Source organism: Cervus canadensis, chromosome 2 (genome assembly GCF_019320065.1).
Source record: "Cervus canadensis isolate Bull #8, Minnesota chromosome 2, ASM1932006v1, whole genome shotgun sequence".
Lineage (NCBI taxonomy): Eukaryota > Metazoa > Chordata > Mammalia > Artiodactyla > Cervidae > Cervus > Cervus canadensis.
Window position 1 is genome coordinate 46,891,901 of NC_057387.1, and position 20,993 is coordinate 46,912,893.

General features: G+C 36.1%; 1 protein-coding gene across 2 annotated transcripts in view; it reads right to left on the reverse strand.

The window, feature by feature from the left end:
* ABCD3 (ATP binding cassette subfamily D member 3) overlaps nt 1–20,993 on the reverse strand; it is a 76,291-nt gene that overhangs the window by 40,302 nt on the left and 14,996 nt on the right. For both annotated transcript variants that reach the window (XM_043460598.1, XM_043460597.1), the window contains exons 2-3: nt 10,753–10,789; nt 4,315–4,413 (exon numbers count right to left, since the gene is read on the reverse strand). In XM_043460598.1, the coding sequence (XP_043316533.1) occupies nt 4,315–4,413; nt 10,753–10,789 (136 nt within the window). The remainder of the gene's footprint in view (nt 1–4,314; nt 4,414–10,752; nt 10,790–20,993) is intronic.

The following is a 20,993-nucleotide window of genomic DNA, read 5'->3' on the forward strand; positions in this document are numbered from 1 at the left end:
AAATAGATGGGCAAACAGTAGAAGACTTTATTTTCTTGGGCTCCAAAATCACTGTGGATGGTGACTGCAGTCATGAAATTAAAAGACGCTTACTCCTTGAAAGAAAAGTTATGACCAACCTAGACAGCATATTAAAAAGCAGAGACATTACTTTGTCAACAAAGGTCCGCCTAGTCAAGGCTATGGTTCTTCCAGTGGTCATGTATGGATGTGAGAGTTGGACTGTGAAGAAAGCTGAGCGCCAAAGAATTGATGCTTTTGAACTGTGGTGTTGGAGAAGACTCTTTAGAGTCCCTTGGACTGCAAGGAGATCCAATCAGTCCATCCTAGAGGAAATCAGTCCTGAATATTCACTGGAAGGACTGATGCTGAAGCTGAAACTCCAATACTTTGGCCACCTGATGTGAAGAACTGAATCATTTGAAAAGACCCTGATGCTGAGACAGATTGAGGGCAGGAGGAGACGGGGACGACAGAGGATGAGATGGTTGGATGGCATCATTGACTTGATGGACATGAGTCTGAGTAAACTCTGGGAGTTGGTGATGGACAGGGAGGCCTGGTGTGCTGCAGTCCATGGGGTCACAAAGAGTTGGACACGACTGAGTGACTGAACTGAACTGAACTGAAGACTCAGAGGAAAGGAGCAGCAATCCCACAGGAGATTGAAACAAAACTACCTGTTAGTGTTGGGAGGGTCTCCTGTGGAGGCATGGGTCAGAGGGGTGACCACAGGGATGGGGGCACTAGGATGGGAAGGTCCCCTTTGGTGTAAACCCTCTTGGAGATCACCATTAACCAGAATTTAATTAAAAAGTGAATCCTAGGCAGGTCAATGATTTGCCTTCACATAATTAGTCAGTGACAGAAACCAGCAGTATAACTTAAGGTTACCTAAATTACAATGTATTGTGATTGTCTTATATTTTTAATATACAACTCTAATGAAAAATGACAACTACCAATATACAATTATCAACAAATACTGAAGCCTAAATTTTGCTTAAGTAGAATAAATTTGGTTCAATTTGTTAGAAAAATCTTTAATAGGCAGTGCCCCTGCTCTAGCAGGGCTTTCAATTTAGTTATTAATGCAAGATTTACACATAACAAGTAAGAAAACAGACCAATGTAAGTAAGTATATTTGCATCACATCATGCAATAAGTGGCAAACTGGAAGGTGTGAAGTAATAAAAGAGGGTTATGACATTAGAAATACATCAAATAAACCAAGTAAACCAAAAAGAGAATGAGGATTATGAGTTTAAAAAAAAAGATTTAATGGAAAATAAAAAATAGATTAAAACCACATGAATTATCATATCCAGCAGAGCTTAAAAAACTACTGCAAGCTTTCAGGTAGAATAAAATATTAAAAACTCTTGTTTAAAGAACATTACTTAAGCAATGCTGGGAGAGATGAGAGGCTGAGTCACTGATGAGGAGTCAACTGTCTTGGGTGTGGGACCAGAATCTACACTCCAGCCTCCAACTCCCACACACAACCACTCAAAACTGACCTTAATCTTTCTAAATTGGAAGAATATATACAGCAACACAGAAGCTAACATCAGAGAGGAGGGGTATGGCAGGGGAAATGTTTGCTGGATAAAGTGTTTGATTTTGAATTTACAGAATTGAGGGGCAAATGCATCTACAACTTCTGCAATTTTTGCAAACAAATCTTGTTTTCAGAAAAGGTGAAGGTACTAAAAATGTGAAAGACAAGACAGGGAGTCAAAAACAGAAGTAATAAATGAATCCATAAGAAAGAAAACAACGTCAAAAAAGAGTCTATGGGACTGAGTTGTGACAGCTGCTCCCCCAATGTTTCCCAGAGTTGGCTGGCAAGAAGGGTTCCATCTTCCTACCTTGTCCCACCATCTCAAAGTTAGGTATTAAACTGACAACAGAAGAACCCACTGATTTTTAATAAATGGTCTCTGCAGATGACACTAACTATAATGCTAACTTTGAGACCTTAAATACAATCTCAATCCTAAATTAATCATTTGAGGAATAAAGGTAACATTAGACCAAGACAGCTTATATATTCCTTTATTTTATGTACTTTGCTTCAGTGCAGTTCAGTTCAGTTCAGTCGCTCAGACTTTGCTTAACTTATTCTTAAAATAACTACCAAGTTTATTTGGCTCACTTTAGCAAAATCTACTAAACTTTTGACTACTGACCATCCGGAAATGCATTTTTTGTGCAAAAGATGTCCTTAGAATCACCATAATTCCATTCCTGGCTTTGCAGAATACGTCAGAAACTAAAGAAGAGCCTGATTTAGGCAGTCCCTCACCTCATGATATAGATGAACTTCCATATACTCATATGCAGTATTTTTATTTATTCCATAATCTCTATCTCTACCTCTAATTATCTGTGATTTCTACTAGAGTTTATTTCACTTTCTTGAACTGGGATTAAGCCTGCATTTTTCTGTCCCTCAAAGATGATTCATAAACTGACTCTGTGGCATGGATACACCTTGACAGAACTGGAAGGTTGGCCAAGTTAGGCTTGTCAAGCTACTTACTAACTCCCAGAGATCTATCCAATGTCTCACATTCACTTTATATTCAGCAAACCCCTGCTAAAAGGTTAAATGAACATTAAGCTGTAAAGTGATGGAGGGGGAGGGGGACGTGTAACACAAATCTTTCCATCGAAGCTTATATTTTAAATAAAGATTCTTCAAAGTTAGGTAGGTTTTGGAATGAGGAAACAATTAACTATCCCCGGAAGACACATGGCGCGCCTTCCCAAAGAAGACAGTGAGCATTAAGCTGTTTTCAAAACACATTTTTTGCTGTGGGTGTTGTCATAAACACGGTGTCATTAAAAAATGGGAACACAGGGCCTGGCTCTACAACAGCAAAGACTCTTATAAGTATATGATATTGAAAAGAAAAGCAAAGTCCGGGTGTGATTTACAAGATAAAAGAAGCCAAATGTTCTTGTAAGTGTTTTAGAGAGAAATACTCGTTAAAAAAGACCAATTAAGAGATGATAATAATCCAAGTAATGGAGAACAGTATAAAAGGGAAGTAAGGGACTAATCAAAGAGAAACTCAAGGGTACTTGGAAAAAAACATTTAAAATATAAGGGATGAAGCAGATTTAAAAAGTGCATATCCAATTTTCCTCCTTGAAACACGCTGTTGTTCAGTCGCTAAGTTGTGTCTCTGCGACCATGGATTGCTGCACACCAACTTCCCTGTCCTTCACTGTCTTCTGGAATTTGCTCAAATGCACATCCACTGAGTGGGTGATACTATCTAAACACACATTATCTAATTAGGAAAAAAACAAGTGTTATTAAATTACTTTTCAGAGTTTCTTAAGGGTAGAGTCAACAAGACATGATGCTAAAGTGAGGGGAAGGAGAGCAAGCACAGTAGACGGAGGAATGTGTCCTTTCTCTGAGGATTACTGTGCTTTAACGTCCTACCCTTTTCTTGCTGTCACTAGATTATAAAGCTAATGATTTTTAAAATGTGAAGAGTAGGAAACAATTATGTTTGAAGAAGACAAATTTGGCAGAAAAGATTTTAAAAGGAGAGATTCTTTGAAATGAGGCTAATTGAAAAACACTGTAGTATCTAGGGAAGAATATTTAGAAAGAAAAATTAGCAGATACCAATGACTAAAAGGATGACAGGTATGTATGGAGAGGAGAAAGAGTCAAAGGTGATAATATTTCCAGTTGTACAAAAGGAAAATATTAAGGTAATTAAAGATGGAGAACGCAATATTATTTTATTTTTTAATCATTAAAAATAATAAATAGTGACAAAGATAAGATATCTTGATAGAATGGCAAAGAAAATAATAAAACTTTACTCCGACAACCAGTTCATTTCCTAAAAATAAAGAATTCAGGTATCTTAAAAACATTAAATCAAATATGAAAAAGCAACCTTCAAACATATTTTGTATCAATGTTAGTTGTTAACATCTTAAAGTAATAAAAAGATCTTTCTAAGTTTAATCTTGTCTTCAATATAATAAAGTAACACCATTTAGGATAGCTGTACTGAAGTACTCCAGTATTTCATATAAAATATAATAAAATAATATTTTACAAGCAATAGAAAATCATTTAAAAACTGGCAGTGAACAACAAGGGTATTTGCAAGACAGGCAATGACTTAGACAAAAATTTAGTCTTCACTGGAAGAGACAGAGGAGATATTTGACCTGTAGCAGAACGAAGGCTTTATAATTCTGTTGTTCTGACCTCATGTAACCATTTAAGGTGAACACTGAACAGTTTCATAAAGCAATAATTTCATAAGACTTACCTCTTTACAAAATGTTTTAGGTACCATGATTTTCAGAATTCGAATGAGTCTTGAAAAAAACACCCTGTCCACCATAGCTCGCTCTTTTTTCCCCTCTTTCTACATTAAAAAAAAAAAAAAAAGAAAGAAAGAAAGCTTTTAAATAGCTATAACAAAGAAGATTTAAAAACCGTTTCATCTAAGTCAATATAAACAATTATCAAGATGGACACTGTATTTGAAGAACACAGTCCTATACTGTTCTTCATATTCAAACATGCTTTCAAAAAAATAAGATGTTACCAAAAACTGAAAAAGGAGATGATAAGTTCTGAAACTGCAGAAAATATATGGAAAAAGAACACTGCAAATGGAAAAAACAGTAAGTGCCAAATACCAGGGTGAAAGCCCATTTAACAACAAAACGCCCAATCTGGCTGGAGCTGTGAGCAAGAGATAGCAGTAGAAGATGGGGTCAGAGGACAACTAAGAAATGGTCAAGTACTTCCTGTTTGTTCATTATCCACTTCCTGATTAACAACAGAATTTAAAAAAAAATCTTGAACAGGAATTTTCCTTCTATCAACTACAGGAAACATTCGGATTCCTAGATTGATCTCTTAGCATTTCTAATGTGCACTCTCTTCCTTAAGAATTCAAAGACAGACAAGGTTCCCTCACTCATTCAGTTCACATTCTAGCAGGGGAAACACAGGTAAAAATAAACCAATAAACAAGTTACTACAGACAGACCAGGCAGGGTCAAGAGAAAAAGAAAAGCATGAGAAGAAAGATCTCCTGGGGTGAGGGCAGTAGAGCGCAGGAACACCAGGCCCAGATCCATTCAGGACTAAAACTGGTGCACACGCTGAAGAGCAAGATGACAGGGCAGAGGGGACGGAGGAGAGGAGGGCTGGGCAGGGCCCCTGCGGAGCAGAGCCCTGAAGCCACGGACAGGATTCAGAGTTCACTGTCAGTGAGGAGGGAGACCACCGAAGACAATGAAGAGCAGCAAGCCATCCTACTAGTAGCATCGGTCACTCAGTCGTGCCCAACTCTTTGGGGCCCCACGGACTGCAGTCTGCCAGGCTCCTCTGTCCATGGGATCCTCGAATACTGGAGTGGATTGCCATTCCCTTCTCCAGAGGATCCTCCCAAACTAGGGATCGAACCCAGGTCTCCTGCACCGAAAGCAGATTCTTAACCATCTGAGCTACAGAGACGACGCTCAGACATTTCTTCATTTCCACTGGTCCATGAAAATCGAGATACAAACCACTTGTAAGGATAAGAAAAAAGTGATGTGAACTGGGTATAGTGGACATTATTTACCTTATTATCTTTGGGCTGTCTGGGAGAACCAGCAGAAGAAACTTGTCAGAATAGGCAAGACTTTCCAGAAGGACCTCATCCTCAATTTAGCTCCTTTCCCCAGCTCCCATAATCTCTGCTCACTTATTTACTAACTACTATGCTCTTGATACTATGCCCGTGATAAACAAATAGCCATGATATAGTAAATTCTATTAGACAAACTTTGTTGTAAATGTGCTTTAATTAAATTAATATCTAACTTATTAACAAACCTTAAGTGAGTAGTCTGTAAACTGAATTAGAATAATAAGCTACCAATCCACATGTCAGACACTGTACTAAGAGCTTTATATATGTAATCCTAATGAACAGTCACTGCATAGAGTACAGAATTGTAGACTAAGAAATGAAGGCACTGAATGTGCACTTAGGTCAGAAAGACTAAGACAGAAATAACTGTTTAAGAATCAACTTATGTACCTTTGATTCCTGCTAGAACAAAGTTCAGGTCTTTCAAAACTTAGAAAGGTTATAAACCTCATCCTACTGAGTCACAGGCCAAAGTCTACTCCATTCACATGTATATGCATTCATTCATTAAATATTTACTTGGTCCCAGGCGTTATTCTAAATTATAGGGATACGCTAGTGAACAAAACTTAAAACGCCCTATTCACAGTCGATTTACTCTAGCTAGTTTATTCTCCTCAAGCCAAACTTTACAACTTCAACCTAAATCTCTCCTTTCACTCCCCCACCCAAACTGAAAGTACAGGAAGAATAAAGAGAAAGCAATATAACATCAACTACCTTAAAACAAAAAGTTAAACTGCCTCCCGACCTCACTTCATCCCACCTGTAGTCAATACCTTCTCCATTTCTAACTTGAGCCTTAGAATAATTTCAAGATAAAATGACCACTTCCGATTTAAACAAAGGACTACTATTTCTAGCTGCTCTAAAGAAAGGATCTAGGGCAAACGATGTGGAAGGTTTAAAAAAAAAAAAAGTTATAAGAAAGTAACAATGAAGTACCTGGTATATAATTAGCACTTTACCTGGTATATAACTTCCCCTCCTCTTTTTCTCCTGTTCCTATTGTCACTGCTCCTATTTCTTATGCTGTCTGAAAGCTGACTATTATTTTTGTTAATTTGAATCCATGAAGGGAACTATATAGTTCCTAAAGTCAGGAAACACCAGACACCTGGACTGGAGGGCTGACTCAGAAAGGCTGAAGAAATATCAAGGTGCTCCACCATTCCTGACACATAATAAAATTCACACCTGAAACCAATCTAAATGCAAATAACTACAGAGACAGTACATCTCATAAACACTACGTCTCTTCTAAGAATTCATTTTAAATTCACAATTGACTTCCTCCACCTATAAACTTCCCAGTAATTTTTAAAAATATTAAAAAAACACTGATGATATAAATCTGACATGCAAATCACAGGGGAAAAAACCATTAAAGACCATTTAGGAAGCTAAAGTAATAATGGAATCAGAAAAAAAAAAAATGTCCCTAACATTCAGGAGGCAACAATGCCAAAGGGCAATGAGATTCTATTGATGTGTCAATCAACTCAGAAAGATGACATGAACTAGAGTTGACCAAAAAAGACAGATGCTTGAAATAGCAAATAAAAGGTCATAGGGTACTGACAAAAGTGTAAGCACCTCTGTATATTGTTAGAGAAACTGTACATCAACACAACTATTATGCTGTATCCATCAAAATGTACAATATATACTCACTGTTATAGGCAAAACAATCCAGCAAATTTACTTTCAGAAACTTATCCTAGAGGTATTCCTGCACATGTGCTTAAATACATAAATGAAAAAATTCATATACTGTTTTATAATACTGTAAAATTAAAAACCTAAATGTGCATCAATTATGAGATACTACATAAATCATGGCAAATTTATGCAGTGAAGACTACACAATTGCAGAAAAGGAAGCAGCTCATATTTATACAAGAGAATACTACAGAGTGGTTAAATTACCTAGGTCTATAGCTATCGACATAGATGGATCTTAAAAAAAAAATATGCTGAAAAAAAGCAGAATAAATACAGTGATTTGATTCATAAAATTTTTCCATAAGCAAAATAATTCTACCTATAGTGTTTATGGAGCTATACACATACCTCAAAAGGATAAAAATATGCATGGGAATGCTAAATGCCAAACCCAGCATAGAGTTATCTTTACATATTTTGAATTTTATATCCTGTGTATTATATCAAAATTAAAAGAATATTTTAAAATCAAGTCAACACTCTTTATACTCTTCTCTAAAATTTTTTCTCCTTAAATCTCATGTCTTATGAAAATTATCTCACCTCAACCCATCCTACCAAAGACTAAAAATTTCAATGAAAGAAATTCTAATTGCTTCCCCTCATAAGAGACACATTCACTGTAGACAAATTAGAAAATTCTGACAAGCAAAAACAGAGCCTAAATCTACCATTTAGAGATGTCAACTATTAACATTTGGCACAGATCTTACCAACATGTCTGTGTGTGCACTTCCTATAAATTTACCTACAAATGTGGTACCAATATGTACACTGTCTTAAACCTTTTTTTTGCCAACCATTTGCTCTAAAACTAAATTTATCTTGCTTATACTATATGAGTAGCAAACAAGTAGATGTTTTTTAGAATATACAAAAAATAGGAAGAATTTTAAATGTGTGAATAAATACTGATGTACTAGTTTCAGTCATATCCTAAAACTTGCAGGTATGGTGGTATACAGATAGTGATATCACTAAGATAACTAAGCTTTGAAGACTCAGGTATAACTTATATATGAGAGATTATGAAGATGGAAATAACAAGATAAGCATAAAATGTCCCATTTTTTAGACTATGGAAACTAAAGAGTAGCAATTTGATGTCAATATCCAGGATATTCAGAGAACAGACATTAACATGAGGGCTCAGGAAGACCCAAGAGACTCTAATCACAAGAAGCCAGAAGTTTACTAGGAATGAGTCATATTAAACCCTTCTAATTTTGTTCTTTGTCAAGAATATCGAATTAGCATATTAGCTGACATAAGCTCCGTGATGGCAGGAACTTTTGTAACTGCTACACACACAAAACCAGAACAATGCCAGGCATACATGAGGTACTGAATCAATACTTGGTGACAGACTGACTTAATAAATGAATTAATAAATTTATCAAGGAATTTGATATTCCTTATAAAACTATCGTGGCCTTAATGGAAAAACAAAGACCCAGATTTTGTGACATTTGGATATAGTCACAGCTAAATAAACCGTAACCAAAAAAACAAATATTAAGAGATGCCACAGAGGAATTTTCTTGTCCTAACCTAGTCAATACTATCAGCAATTGCGAGAAAGAGAAGACAAATTAAATTTGTACATGATACCTTGCACCTAACCCAGTAGGTGTTAGAATTATATTCAAATTACACCAGAGTTCCCTGGTGGTCTCTTTAGGATTCCAGGCTTTCACTGCCACGGCCCTGGTTTATATCCTGGTCAGAGAACTGAGATCCTGAAGGCCGTACAGTGTGGCCAAAAAGAAAAAAAAAATTACAGTAATAGAATACATATATTACAGAATAGACTAGTAGTATAGACCCTACAGGTTGACCTAATGTTTATCTAAAAGCAACCACCTGAGTTCCTACATGACCTAGAAATTTTACTCCTAGGTATATACCCAAGAGAAATGAAAACTTATGTTCACATGTCCATGTGAAAACCTGTACATGAATGCATGAAAGTTCACAGTAGCATAATTCATAACGATCAAAAAGGAGGAAACCACTTAAATTTACCACAACTAACAGTTAAGCAAATGTGGTACATCTAAACAATGAAATGAAGTGAAGTGAAGTGAAATTCAGCTGTGTCCAACTCTTCGTGACCCCATGGACTATATATAGCCTGCCATGCTCCTCGGTCCATGGGATTTTCCATGGAGTAGGTTGCCATTTCCTTCTCCAGGGGATTACAATTCAGCAATAAAAAAAAAAATAGTAATAAAGTACTGATGCATTCAACAACACATATGAACCCTAAAAACACCATGTTAAATAGAAGAAGCCAGTCACAAATTGCCAAATATTACCACATGATTCTATTTCTATGAAATGTCCAAAACAGGCAAATCAACAGAGACCAGTGGCTCAGTGGTTACCACAGGCCAGGAGGAGAGGGTAATGAGGAATGATTTCTAATGGGTACGGAATTTCTTCATGAGGAATTGAAATTTTTTTAAAATTAGATAGTGGTGATGACTGTATACCTCTGTAAACATACTAAGACCACTAAATTGCACACTTAAATGGATGGATTTTACGGTATACGAATTGCATCTCAATAAAACTGTCACACAAAAAAAGAAATAGCTGATGAATACAGGTGTCTGTTAAAAGAGTTGTTCATCAGAAAGATACCTCAGGCTTACAATTTACCATAAACTCCACTTAATGTAAACAGAAGTAATGGCCAAAAAAGTAAAAGCAACTTTAGGCTGAATTTTAGCAATATGGTATTCATATCAAGAGATGTAACAGTGCAGATGTATTCCATGCTAGTCAGACCATTTCTGGACAACTAATTTTATCCTAAACATAATGTCTGGAGCAACTAACTAGTACAGATCCAGAGGAATGTATACATAATTGAAGAACAATCAGAAACCATGTTACCCGAGAAAAACTTGAATGAGAATTGCTTAGCATGGGTGGAAAAAAAGATTCAGAAAATACAACTATCTTCAAACAACATCAGAGTCTGTTAGAGAAAACAGAGTAAACTCGGTCTGTGTCTCTACAAAAGACAAAATAGAATCTTAGAGAGAGAAGATTAATTGTACCTCGGGTTTGAACTAACAGAGTTATAGCTATCTCCTAGGTAGCACTTTCCACCAAATGAACAGATTCAAGTAAATATTAGAAGTCACCTATCAAGGCTTTCTATTTTAGGAATAATTTCTATAATATGTAGTGGGTTTGGGATGATACTTAAGTTCCCCTCTAATCCTAAAATTCCATGACTTTATCCTAGTTCAAAAATATATAATGAAACAAATGAAGTAAATGCATGAAATCCCAAAGAGTAGATGATATAAATTTTACCTCATTGTTCTGTAATGGTGGTTTTCCATTTTTCTTACTGCAGAGAAAAAGAAAAAAGAGCAAGAGAGCTTTATTTGCAAATTGTTTCCATCATAAAAAAATTATTTTAAGAAATAAAAAGAATATATCAAATTCTCCGAATGAGTTTCTTCTTTTACATGTCACACTGAGACAGAATATATTAAATACAATAGTCCAACTGCCTCTTACTAATTCACAGAAAATGCTCAATAAATGTTAACTACCACTATCATGTGTCAGGCATTACATTGTAATTTTTTCATACACACACAAATACATTTATTCTACAATTTCTCCCAAGAAGATATGGAATTTATCTTTCCATCCCTGAATCAAGGCTTGGCTATGACATTAGCAAACCGATACAAACAAGGGCCTGAAAACATTTGTGTACTAGGCTCACTCTCTTGCTGCTGGTAATCCTTTCCCAGCCATGTGAGCGATCCCAGGTTAGTAGCCTAAAGGATGGGAGACTGTGTCATTTCCACGTTACAAGTGAAAAAACTGGCTTGGAAGAGTCAGTAGCATGACCAAGGTTCACGCAACTCAAAGTAGTTAATCTACCACTTGAACCCAGATCTGACTACTAACCCAGGCTTCCTCCCCTAAACAATACAATAACCAAACTTGGCTTCTGTTTATATACACTACCACCTCACCCTATGCTTCTATATAATATTGATTACAGTTAAAATCTCTTGTTTAATGTACGTTTCCCCCCAGTAAATTAGTTCCATGAAATCAGGAGCTACTGCAGGTTGGTCTCTCCAAAGTAGAGTGCAAAATGTCTATTAGAGGTCAGCATCTGTGAAAGAAAGGCAAAGAAGGAAAGCTAGGCAGAACTCAAAACTGTGATACACACCAACAAAATTTCAGCCAACCAGGTGGGAAGCCCTGAAGCAAGAAATGTTCATCCTAGTGCTCTGAGCTGGGATGAAATGGTAGGATTTTTTAAACCTCTTCCTAACTCAATAAGCAGCAAATCTTTCCCACTCCAGCAAGATCACGACCTTGGAGAAGGTAGCTCTGCAGCTGAGGCAGACCCTAAGACATGTGCCGAAGGGGTTACCTGTCGATTCACACTCCTCACAGCTGGACAATAAGCCCTTCTTTGAAGGGGAATCTGGATAGCACATCTCCTTTTCTACTACAAGGGTCATATATTACCCAATCCTCTATGCTCAATACCTAGTTGAGCCCCAGCGATTTGCAGATTGAACATTTTCATTACAGGTCACCATGTCACTGAGTAAGGCTAGAAAGACACAACTACAATGCAGTGAATGCTATCATTTTTAAAGTGCTTAGGCATATTACTGTTTCTAATTTCAACTATACTGCAGGATTGCTCATTTGTTTTTAAATTTTCATGAGACTACAAAACTGTTTCAAAAGATGCCTTTTATATATATATATACATGTTCAAGCAGGCACAGTTAATTATGAGCCCCTTTCATAAGACTTTCTAAATTCCTCTTTTAAAGAATTCTTTAAAGTTTCCTCCGTTTTGAAGATACGAGCTATATATGATTTAGTCACTAAGTCATGTCCAACTCTTGCGACCCCATGGACTATAGCTTGCCAGGCTCCTCTGTCCATGGGATTCTCCAGGCAAGAATACTGGAGTGGGTTGCCATTTCCTTCTCCAGGGGATCTTCCTGACCCAGGAATCAAACCTGGGTCTCCTGCATTGCAGGCAGATTCTTTACAGACTGAGCTACCAGGCAAGCCCTTACCAGCTATATAAACACAAAAATTGCTTAGGATATATGAGAGCCGTGTATTAGAACCCTGTTTAATGGATTACTTTTTTTACTTCGTATGTCAAAAAGATTATTTATTTTTTTTACTTCATATGTCTAAAGGGTGGAGAGAAGTTAATGTACTTCCAAAAACAAGATCTACTAGTAGGCAGATTCAAGTCTAACAAAAATTCAGTATTTTCCTATTTTTGATTTTTATCCTATGAAACTAGAAAGGCTCTACAACAGACAGGTCTTCTACTCTTCTATGTTTGACTACCAAAAAAAAAATCAACTTAGCAGCTAAATTAAATTCATTAAAATAAAAGCAGTCAACGTGTTCAAAATATATTACCAGTATGAACACAAAATGGTGAAAGTGAAAGCCACTCAGTCATGTCTGACTCTTCGAGATCCCATGGATTATACAGTTCACAGAATTCTCCAGGCCAGAATACTGGAGTGGATAGCCATTCCCTTCTTCAGCGGATCTTCCCAACCCAGGGATCAAACTTAGGTCTCTGCATTGCAGGCGGATTCTTTACCAGCTGAGCCACCAGGTGAAGTATCTGTAATCTGACTTGGAGCAGTCACTAAATATCAGCTATTTTGTTACATCTCAGGGTATAACCGACTGAAACTATTTTAAGTCTAATTTTGTGACTATGTGAATGATGACCTTAAACCAGGTTATTATATCAAAATCGATGCTATGTTCAGACAGGAGCTGCTCATCTATTTTCTTCTTGCTCAATAAATCAGCACACTGGATGGCAGTCCTGCATCAATCCTTTTCATCGCCTTCCCAATAGCTCAGCCTGGGCAGAGGGAAGGAAAAGAGAATCCCAGTACCAGGATAAGATATATAAAAACAATTTGGTTCCTAGAGTAAGAAACAGAGGCACACAGAAAAGATACATTATCAAATGCACGTGTTACCAAAAGACAGGTAAACTATAAAATAACATGGTCAAGAATCATTCAGACATCTACTAATTGCTTACTGCATGCTAAGCACTGTTCTAGATCAGCACTTCTCAAACCTTGTGGTCTCAGGATTCTCAAGAACTTTTATTTGTGTTACATAAATACTTATCACACAAAATTTCAACCTCAGAAAATTAAAAAAAATACTTATTTACTCATTTAAAGATAATAAACACCTTACACATTAAGTAAAATTTTTATTTTAAAAAAAGCTGTATTTTCCTAAAAAAAAATTTACTAAGAAAAGTGGCATTGTTTCATATTTTGACAAATCTCCTTAATGTCTGGCTTAACAGAGGACAAGTAGATTCTCATATCTGAGTCTGTATTTACTCTATCTACCGCAATACAGATCTGTTGTTGCTGTTTAGTTGATAAAGTCGCGTCTGACTCCTCGCGACTCCATGGACTGTAGCCCACCAAGCTCCTCTGTCCATGGGATTTCCCAGGCAAGAATACTAGGTAGCTTAAAACAGGAGTATTCTAGTAAGTGTGGATATTCTTCTGTGATACTATAATGTGGAATGCAGTCTGAAAACTGTATCAATAAACTTATACTCTGATACAATAAAATTCACTAATCTATATTATATTACACTTTCAATGGCTTTTTACCCATTCCAGATTTTCTAAGATCATGTATTAGTCATTTGGACAATAATGCTCCACTGAGTTCAACTGCAGGCCTTCCAAATGCAACACATTGTATTATACAATTTTTTCAAAATTACACTTGTTAATATTGCCGCCAATCTTACCAGAAAGGCCTTCAGCACTGGGAAGCTAGCAAGCTCATGGTAGCAGAAAACTTTTCCAAATTCTGATTTTTCACTTGAAAGCTTAAATTATAACATAACAACAAACACTGCCAGTTGTTTTTCCTTGAAGGCAATACAAGAAAATGTCTGCAATATTCAAGGCTGAATAAACACAGCTATTCAGTCTTTCTTCCAAGTAAAAATGATGTTACACACACACACACACACACACACAAAGTAGCTAGTTCAGTTCACAACTCAAATAATTGAACAGTGCTTTCTCTGAAGACAACCTCTGTACTTGGTACACTGCAAGAAGTACTTTTGCAGATTTCTCATTTTTCTCTGCCAAAGACATTACAAAAAAGAAAGACAATAGTAATCAACTATTTATTTTAAAAAGTCTATGAGGGTTTTATCCAAGAACTGCAAGATCAGGTTAACTTTTGAAAAATCAATGCAATTCATCCTATTAACAGTTTTAAAAAGAATAAACATATGATCATATCAATAGATACAGAAAAGGCCTTATGACAAAACCCAACACCTGCTCATCCTAAAAAAACTCTCACCTAGAAACAAAAGAAACTTCTTCAATATAACAAAGGACATCAACAAACACCTACAACTATCACCATACCAAATAACAAAAGACTTAATCTCTGTAACATCTGGAACATGCCAAAGATGCCAACTCTCAGCACTTTTATTCAATATCATTACTGAAGAACACATTACAATAAGGTAAGGAGAAGAAACAAAAGGCACACAGAATGAAAATGGATAAGTAAAACTATCTTTATTGCAGACTCTATTAACATCTATATAGAAAACTCTGAAGAATCTGCAAAAAAGCTAAGGGAGTTCAACTAGTTTCTAGGATATAACATCTATACATAAACATCAATTGCATCCTACATATGAGTGAAGAACAACTGGAAATTGAAATTCTAAGCATACCATTTTCAAAAGCATCAAAATATTAAATATTTAGTATTAAAATGAAAAACAAAAAAGATGCACAAGACTTGCATGCTGAAAAACACAACACCCTGCAAAGAAATGTGCAAAGAAGACTAGAGAGATCTATCATGCTCAAGGATAAGAAGAGTCAATACTATTAAAATGTCAATTCTTCCCTAATTGATTTAGAAATTCAATGAAATCCCAATCAAAATCCTACCAGACTTTTCTGTAAAGAGTAACAAATTGAATCTAAACTCCATATGTAAACGTGGAGGACTTAGAACAACCAATAAATTCTGATAAAGAACAAAGTTGGAGGAATTGCACCTGATTTCAAGACTTATCATAAAGCTATACTAATTAACACAGTTTGACATCAGAGTATAAATAAAGGTCAAAGAAATAAAAAAGTCCAAAGTAGACCTATACATATATGGTGCAAAGGCAACTCATTAAGGAAAGGGTAATCTTTTAATCAATGGTACTGGATCAACTGGGCTTCCCAGGTGGTGCTAGTGGTAAAGAACACTACTGCCAATGCAGGAGACATAGAAGACTCAGGTTTGATCCCTGGGTTGGGAAGATCCCCTGGAGAAGAGAATGGCAACCCAATCCAGCATTCTTGCCTAGAAAATCCCATGGACAGAGGAGCCTGGGGAGCTACAGTTCATGGGGTTGCAAAGAGTCGGACCCGACTGAAGCAACTTAGCACGCACGCACACACTGGATCAACTGGGCAGACATATGCAGGGGGAAAAAAAAGGAATCTCAAACATTATTGCATACCATATACAAAAATTAACCTGAAGTGAAACAGGGACCTAAATGAAGAGCTAAAACTACAAAGTTTCTAGAAGAGAACAGAAGATCTCAGTAATCTTGAGTTAAATAAGTGAAGAGAAGTCACTCAGTCGTGTCCGACTCTTCGTGACCCCATGGACTGTAGTCTGCCAGACTCCTCCATCCATGGGATTTTCCAGGCAAGAGTACTGGAGTGGTTTGCCATTTCTTTCTCCAAAGACTTAAATAAAGATAAAGATTCGTTAAATAGGATAAACTGCGCACACACACAAAAAATCAATAAATTAGAGTTCATCAAAATCCTAAATGTTTGTTTCTCAAAAGATGCTGCTAAGAAAATTAAAAGACAAGCCACCAAGTGGGAGAAAATATATGCAAAACACACACCCAAGAAAGAAACTGTATTCAGAATAAATGACAGGCTCTCACAATCAAGTAAGAAGGCAATTCATTTAAAGATTTAAACAGATATGCTGCCAAAGAAAATGTATGGATGAAAAATAAACAGGAAACATGCTCCATGTCATTGGTTCTAAGGGAAATTCAAATTAAAACCACAATGAGAAACCACTATGTATATCCACTAGAATGGCAAAGATTAAAAAGACCGATCATAGCAAATGTTATCAATACGTGGAGCAACTGGAATTTTTTTATACTGCTGATGGGAGTATGAAATGGAACACTCACTTTGGAAAAGTTTCTTAAAAAATTAAACATATACCTACCATATAACCCAGCCATTCCACTACTAAGTATTTGCTCAAGGAAAATAAAAGCATATTTCCAAACATAGATCTTACACAAATGTTCACAGTAGCTTTATTTTTAATAGCCAAAACCTTGAAACATCCAAATGTTCAACAACAAGCAAGTGGATTTTAAAAATCAAAGTATTTCCATAAAATGTATTCAACAACTTTAAAAAATTGATGCATGCAATATGAATATATCTCGAAATCACGATGCTGACTGAAAAGTAGCTAGACAAAAATGTACATAGTTAGATTCCACTTATATGAAATTCCAGAGCAGCCAAATCTCATGTGCAGTTTTATACAGTAGGTCAGCGGTGCCTTTAGGCTGGTGGAGGGGAGAAGACTGACCACAGAGGGGCAAGAGGGAACGCCGGAGTGATGGAGATTTTGTTATCTTGTTTGGAGTGATGGTTTCACTGATGCTTACATGTGAAAACTTACTAAGTTGTGTTTTAAATATAAGCAGTTTATTATACACCAATAAAGCTTTAATAAAACTCTAAAGGAAAAAGATGACCAAAATCTAGGAGAGACATTTTCCTAAGAATACAATATAAAAGTAAATTTTGTTTGTTATTTTATTGTTGGAGAGGTGAGGGAGAAGGAGAAGGAGTTAACTGTTCTTTAATAAAGTCAACAAAATATGTAAAATTAATAAGCAGAAACCTCCCGCAACAAACTATGAGACTACGAAAAAGAAACTGACAAAAACTGAAGAGAAGCTTTCAGATAATTTCCAGACTAAGCAGAAAAAAGAACACAATTCTGAAAACTTTAATCAGAGTTTAGTTATCCAGAACAATAATTCTGATCCTAGAATTTCTCACTTAATTCATTCTCCTAGACCAGTGTTTTCTAGACTTTAACCTGTCCTGAAGGAAAAAAAACTTCTTACAGACTCCAGCATTGCCTTAAGTTGGTTCCTCCTTAAATATGTGTAAGCATAAAGTTAAGTACAACTGACCCTTGACATGACGTTTAGGAGCACTGATCCTCCGTGAAGCTGAAAATTCACTTATAACTGTACAGTAGGCCCTCCATATCTGAGGTTCCAGATCCTTGGAGTCAACCAAGGATTGTGTAGTACTGAAGTGAGTATTTAATGAAAAAAATCCACACGTATGCAAACTGTCGCAGTTCAAACCCATGTTGTTCAAGAGTCAGCTGAATATATTCCTTTCCTTTACAGCTCCTCTACGTTCACAAAATAAAATGTATCACTTAAAAACAAGCAAAAACTAAAGCCAATAAAAATGGAATCACTGTTCATTTAAAGTGATAGGTGAGACAGCACCGCTACAACTCATCACCAGTGCTGGGATAAGAGTAGAAGCAATGATTCATGTGTTACATATGCTAGTTAGCAGCCGAGAGTTTTTAATAATATTATTTTTCCTCTGTAAACAATGAACGGGTTTTAAATCACTGCTTTATTAATGCTAATGAGACAATCAACTTATTACTATATCCCCCCCAAAATTCTAAATATCAAAAAATAGAGAAAATATCATAAGTCTTATTGCAAATAAATATTACAAATCGGTATTTATAGAGATAAACAGGGATTCATGTAATATAACTGCTCACAAAAAGAGAATTCTGCATAAGTAAAACATACATACACATATATATACACACATATATCCACCCACACAAGCATATACATATACACACCCACAACAGGTCACATGATCAGTCCACTCTGCCATCACTTTTCTCCCTCCAAGCTTTCATAAAATATCTTATTCAGTGTGTACCATGACATCTTATGAAGCCTTCCCTTGCCCTCAACACATCATCTACATGAAAGCCCTATGTGCTTTTATCAGTTTATGACAGTTACAGTAATACACTGCTCAGTTGCTCTATGTCTTTTTCATTATTTAAATCCAAAGCTTCATTATAGTAAGAGTTCAGTTACTTAAAAATTCTATGAAGACAAGTTTCACATCTAATTATCTCTACAAAAGAAACTTTTAACAGCAAAAAAATTCAGTACAAATATAAAGACTTGATGGTTTCGAAATGTGGTGCTAGAGAAGATCTGTGAGAGTCCCTTGTATTGCAAGGAGATCAAACCAGTCAATCCTAAAGGAAATCAACCCTGAATACTCAATGGAAGGGCTGACACTGAAGCTCCAACACTTGGGCCACCTGAGGCAAAGAGCCAACTCACTGATGCTGAGAAAGACTGAGGGCAGGAGGAGAAGGAGGCAACGGAGGATGAGATGGTTAGATAGCATCACTGACTCAATGGACATGAATTTGAGCAAAGTCCAGGAGAGAGTGGAGGACAAGGGAGTCTAATGTGCTACAGGCCATGGGTTGGCAGAGTCGGACACAACTTAGTGACTGAACAACATGAATGCAAAAGCTGAAAATGATTTTCTTAGTTTTACATTACTACATGTCAACCTAATACAGGTTCTAATGCAGCAGGTCTGTTTACTGTTTACATGTGGTCTCTTCGGAGACAATTAAACAACCATTCAAACACAAACAGAGACACAAAAATCTGCAATAGTAGTCATTCAGATGACCCAGAAGGTGGATATATTCTTTTATTTATAACATCACTAAAATGAAAACACAAAATTAAAAAATTATCAGAATCATTAGATTCATTAGGGCCAAGAGATACCACTCTAGAACACCTCAGTCAAAACCATGATATCAGCTATCACCTGTACTCTATAAAGATTCCCCAAACCTCTAGTTCCCTCATCTTTCCTGAGCTCCTGACTTGAATATCCATTTTTCAGGGTATTTGTACTTGTATCTACTGAAACTACTTCAAACTTTCCATGTATTTTTATGTCTGAACTTACCGTTCCACCCCAAATCTACCTTCCATTTTCTCATACTGAAATGGACCCTAACTCAGTGAATGTACTTTTTTCTACCCAACCCCAGCCACAAACTTGAGGATGATTCTTAGGTAATCTCCCTTCCGCACACTCTTTTTATTCAATCTCTCTCCACGTTCTCCTCTTCCTCTATTGCCCCGACTTCAATTCAGGCTATGGAAATTTCTCATATACCAACAATTTTCCCACCTGCTTTCTAAAAAGGATCTTCCTTGTCATTTCTATTCTCTCCCAATTCACTTCCAGAGCCATATCAAACACAGCATGTCTGTAAGGCAGGGGACGGGGGGTGGTTTTGGGGGAAGTACACGTGCACACACACAACCATGGTCAATCAGGGATCAGAAATAATGAAGAGCTGAACAAAGGTGGTGGCTAAGGAAATGGAAAGAAAGATGCAAAAAAAAAAATGCTAGAAATAATAGGGTGAGGGAACAGACAAGAGCTAAGGCCTAACTAAATATGGAAACAAAGATTAGAAAGAATCTTAGAAGAACAAAGATTGAAAGAATCATGTAAAGATACTAGAGGTATTAGCTCCAAACTTATGCCCTGAAAGGCAAAGATCATTTTAACTCTTGCCTCACAAATAGTTTACACCTTGAGTGACCTGAGGACAGTGTTTCTATTTACCACAATAAAGAATCATCACAGAAGCATTCAGGGAAATAATAATGTGAATGTGCTAATTTTCAGGTTCCAATAAGATAACTATATGGAATTGTCCAGAATATAATTTTTTTTAAGTTGAGACTTGAAGTTCAAAAGTAGAGATGTTAATTTTAAGGGAATTAACATGACAATGGACTCGACTTAGCCACTAAACAACAATAACATGACAATAATGTGAATATTTAATGATATAACTCCTTTGGGAAACAAAACTATGAAAACTGAAATGTGAGTCTAGCATCTGCTTAAGATACTGTATTAAAAATTTTAGTACGTTCTCTTAAGAAATTTGGTTTAAGTTGTTCCCTAACTAAACTAACACTGCTCCTAGGCACTTTAAGAAGCAAACGTTCCTCTTAAAATGAAAGTATGTTTACTATAAGCCTCAAAATTATTCCTACAAATAATTTTAAATAACATGTCCAGATTATAATCAAAAATAACCAAGCACACAGGAAACTAAACTCCATAACCAAGCACTAGCAGAAATTAGAGAAGACAGAAGCAGACCTAAAAAGATTTCTGATACTTGAATTTCCAAACATATCCTATAAGACAACGCAGACTGTGTTTAATGAAATAAAATAAAACAAAGATATCTACCAAAACAAGGAAATAATAAAAAACTACACAGACTTAAAACCAAATGGAATTCTTAAAAATAAAAAA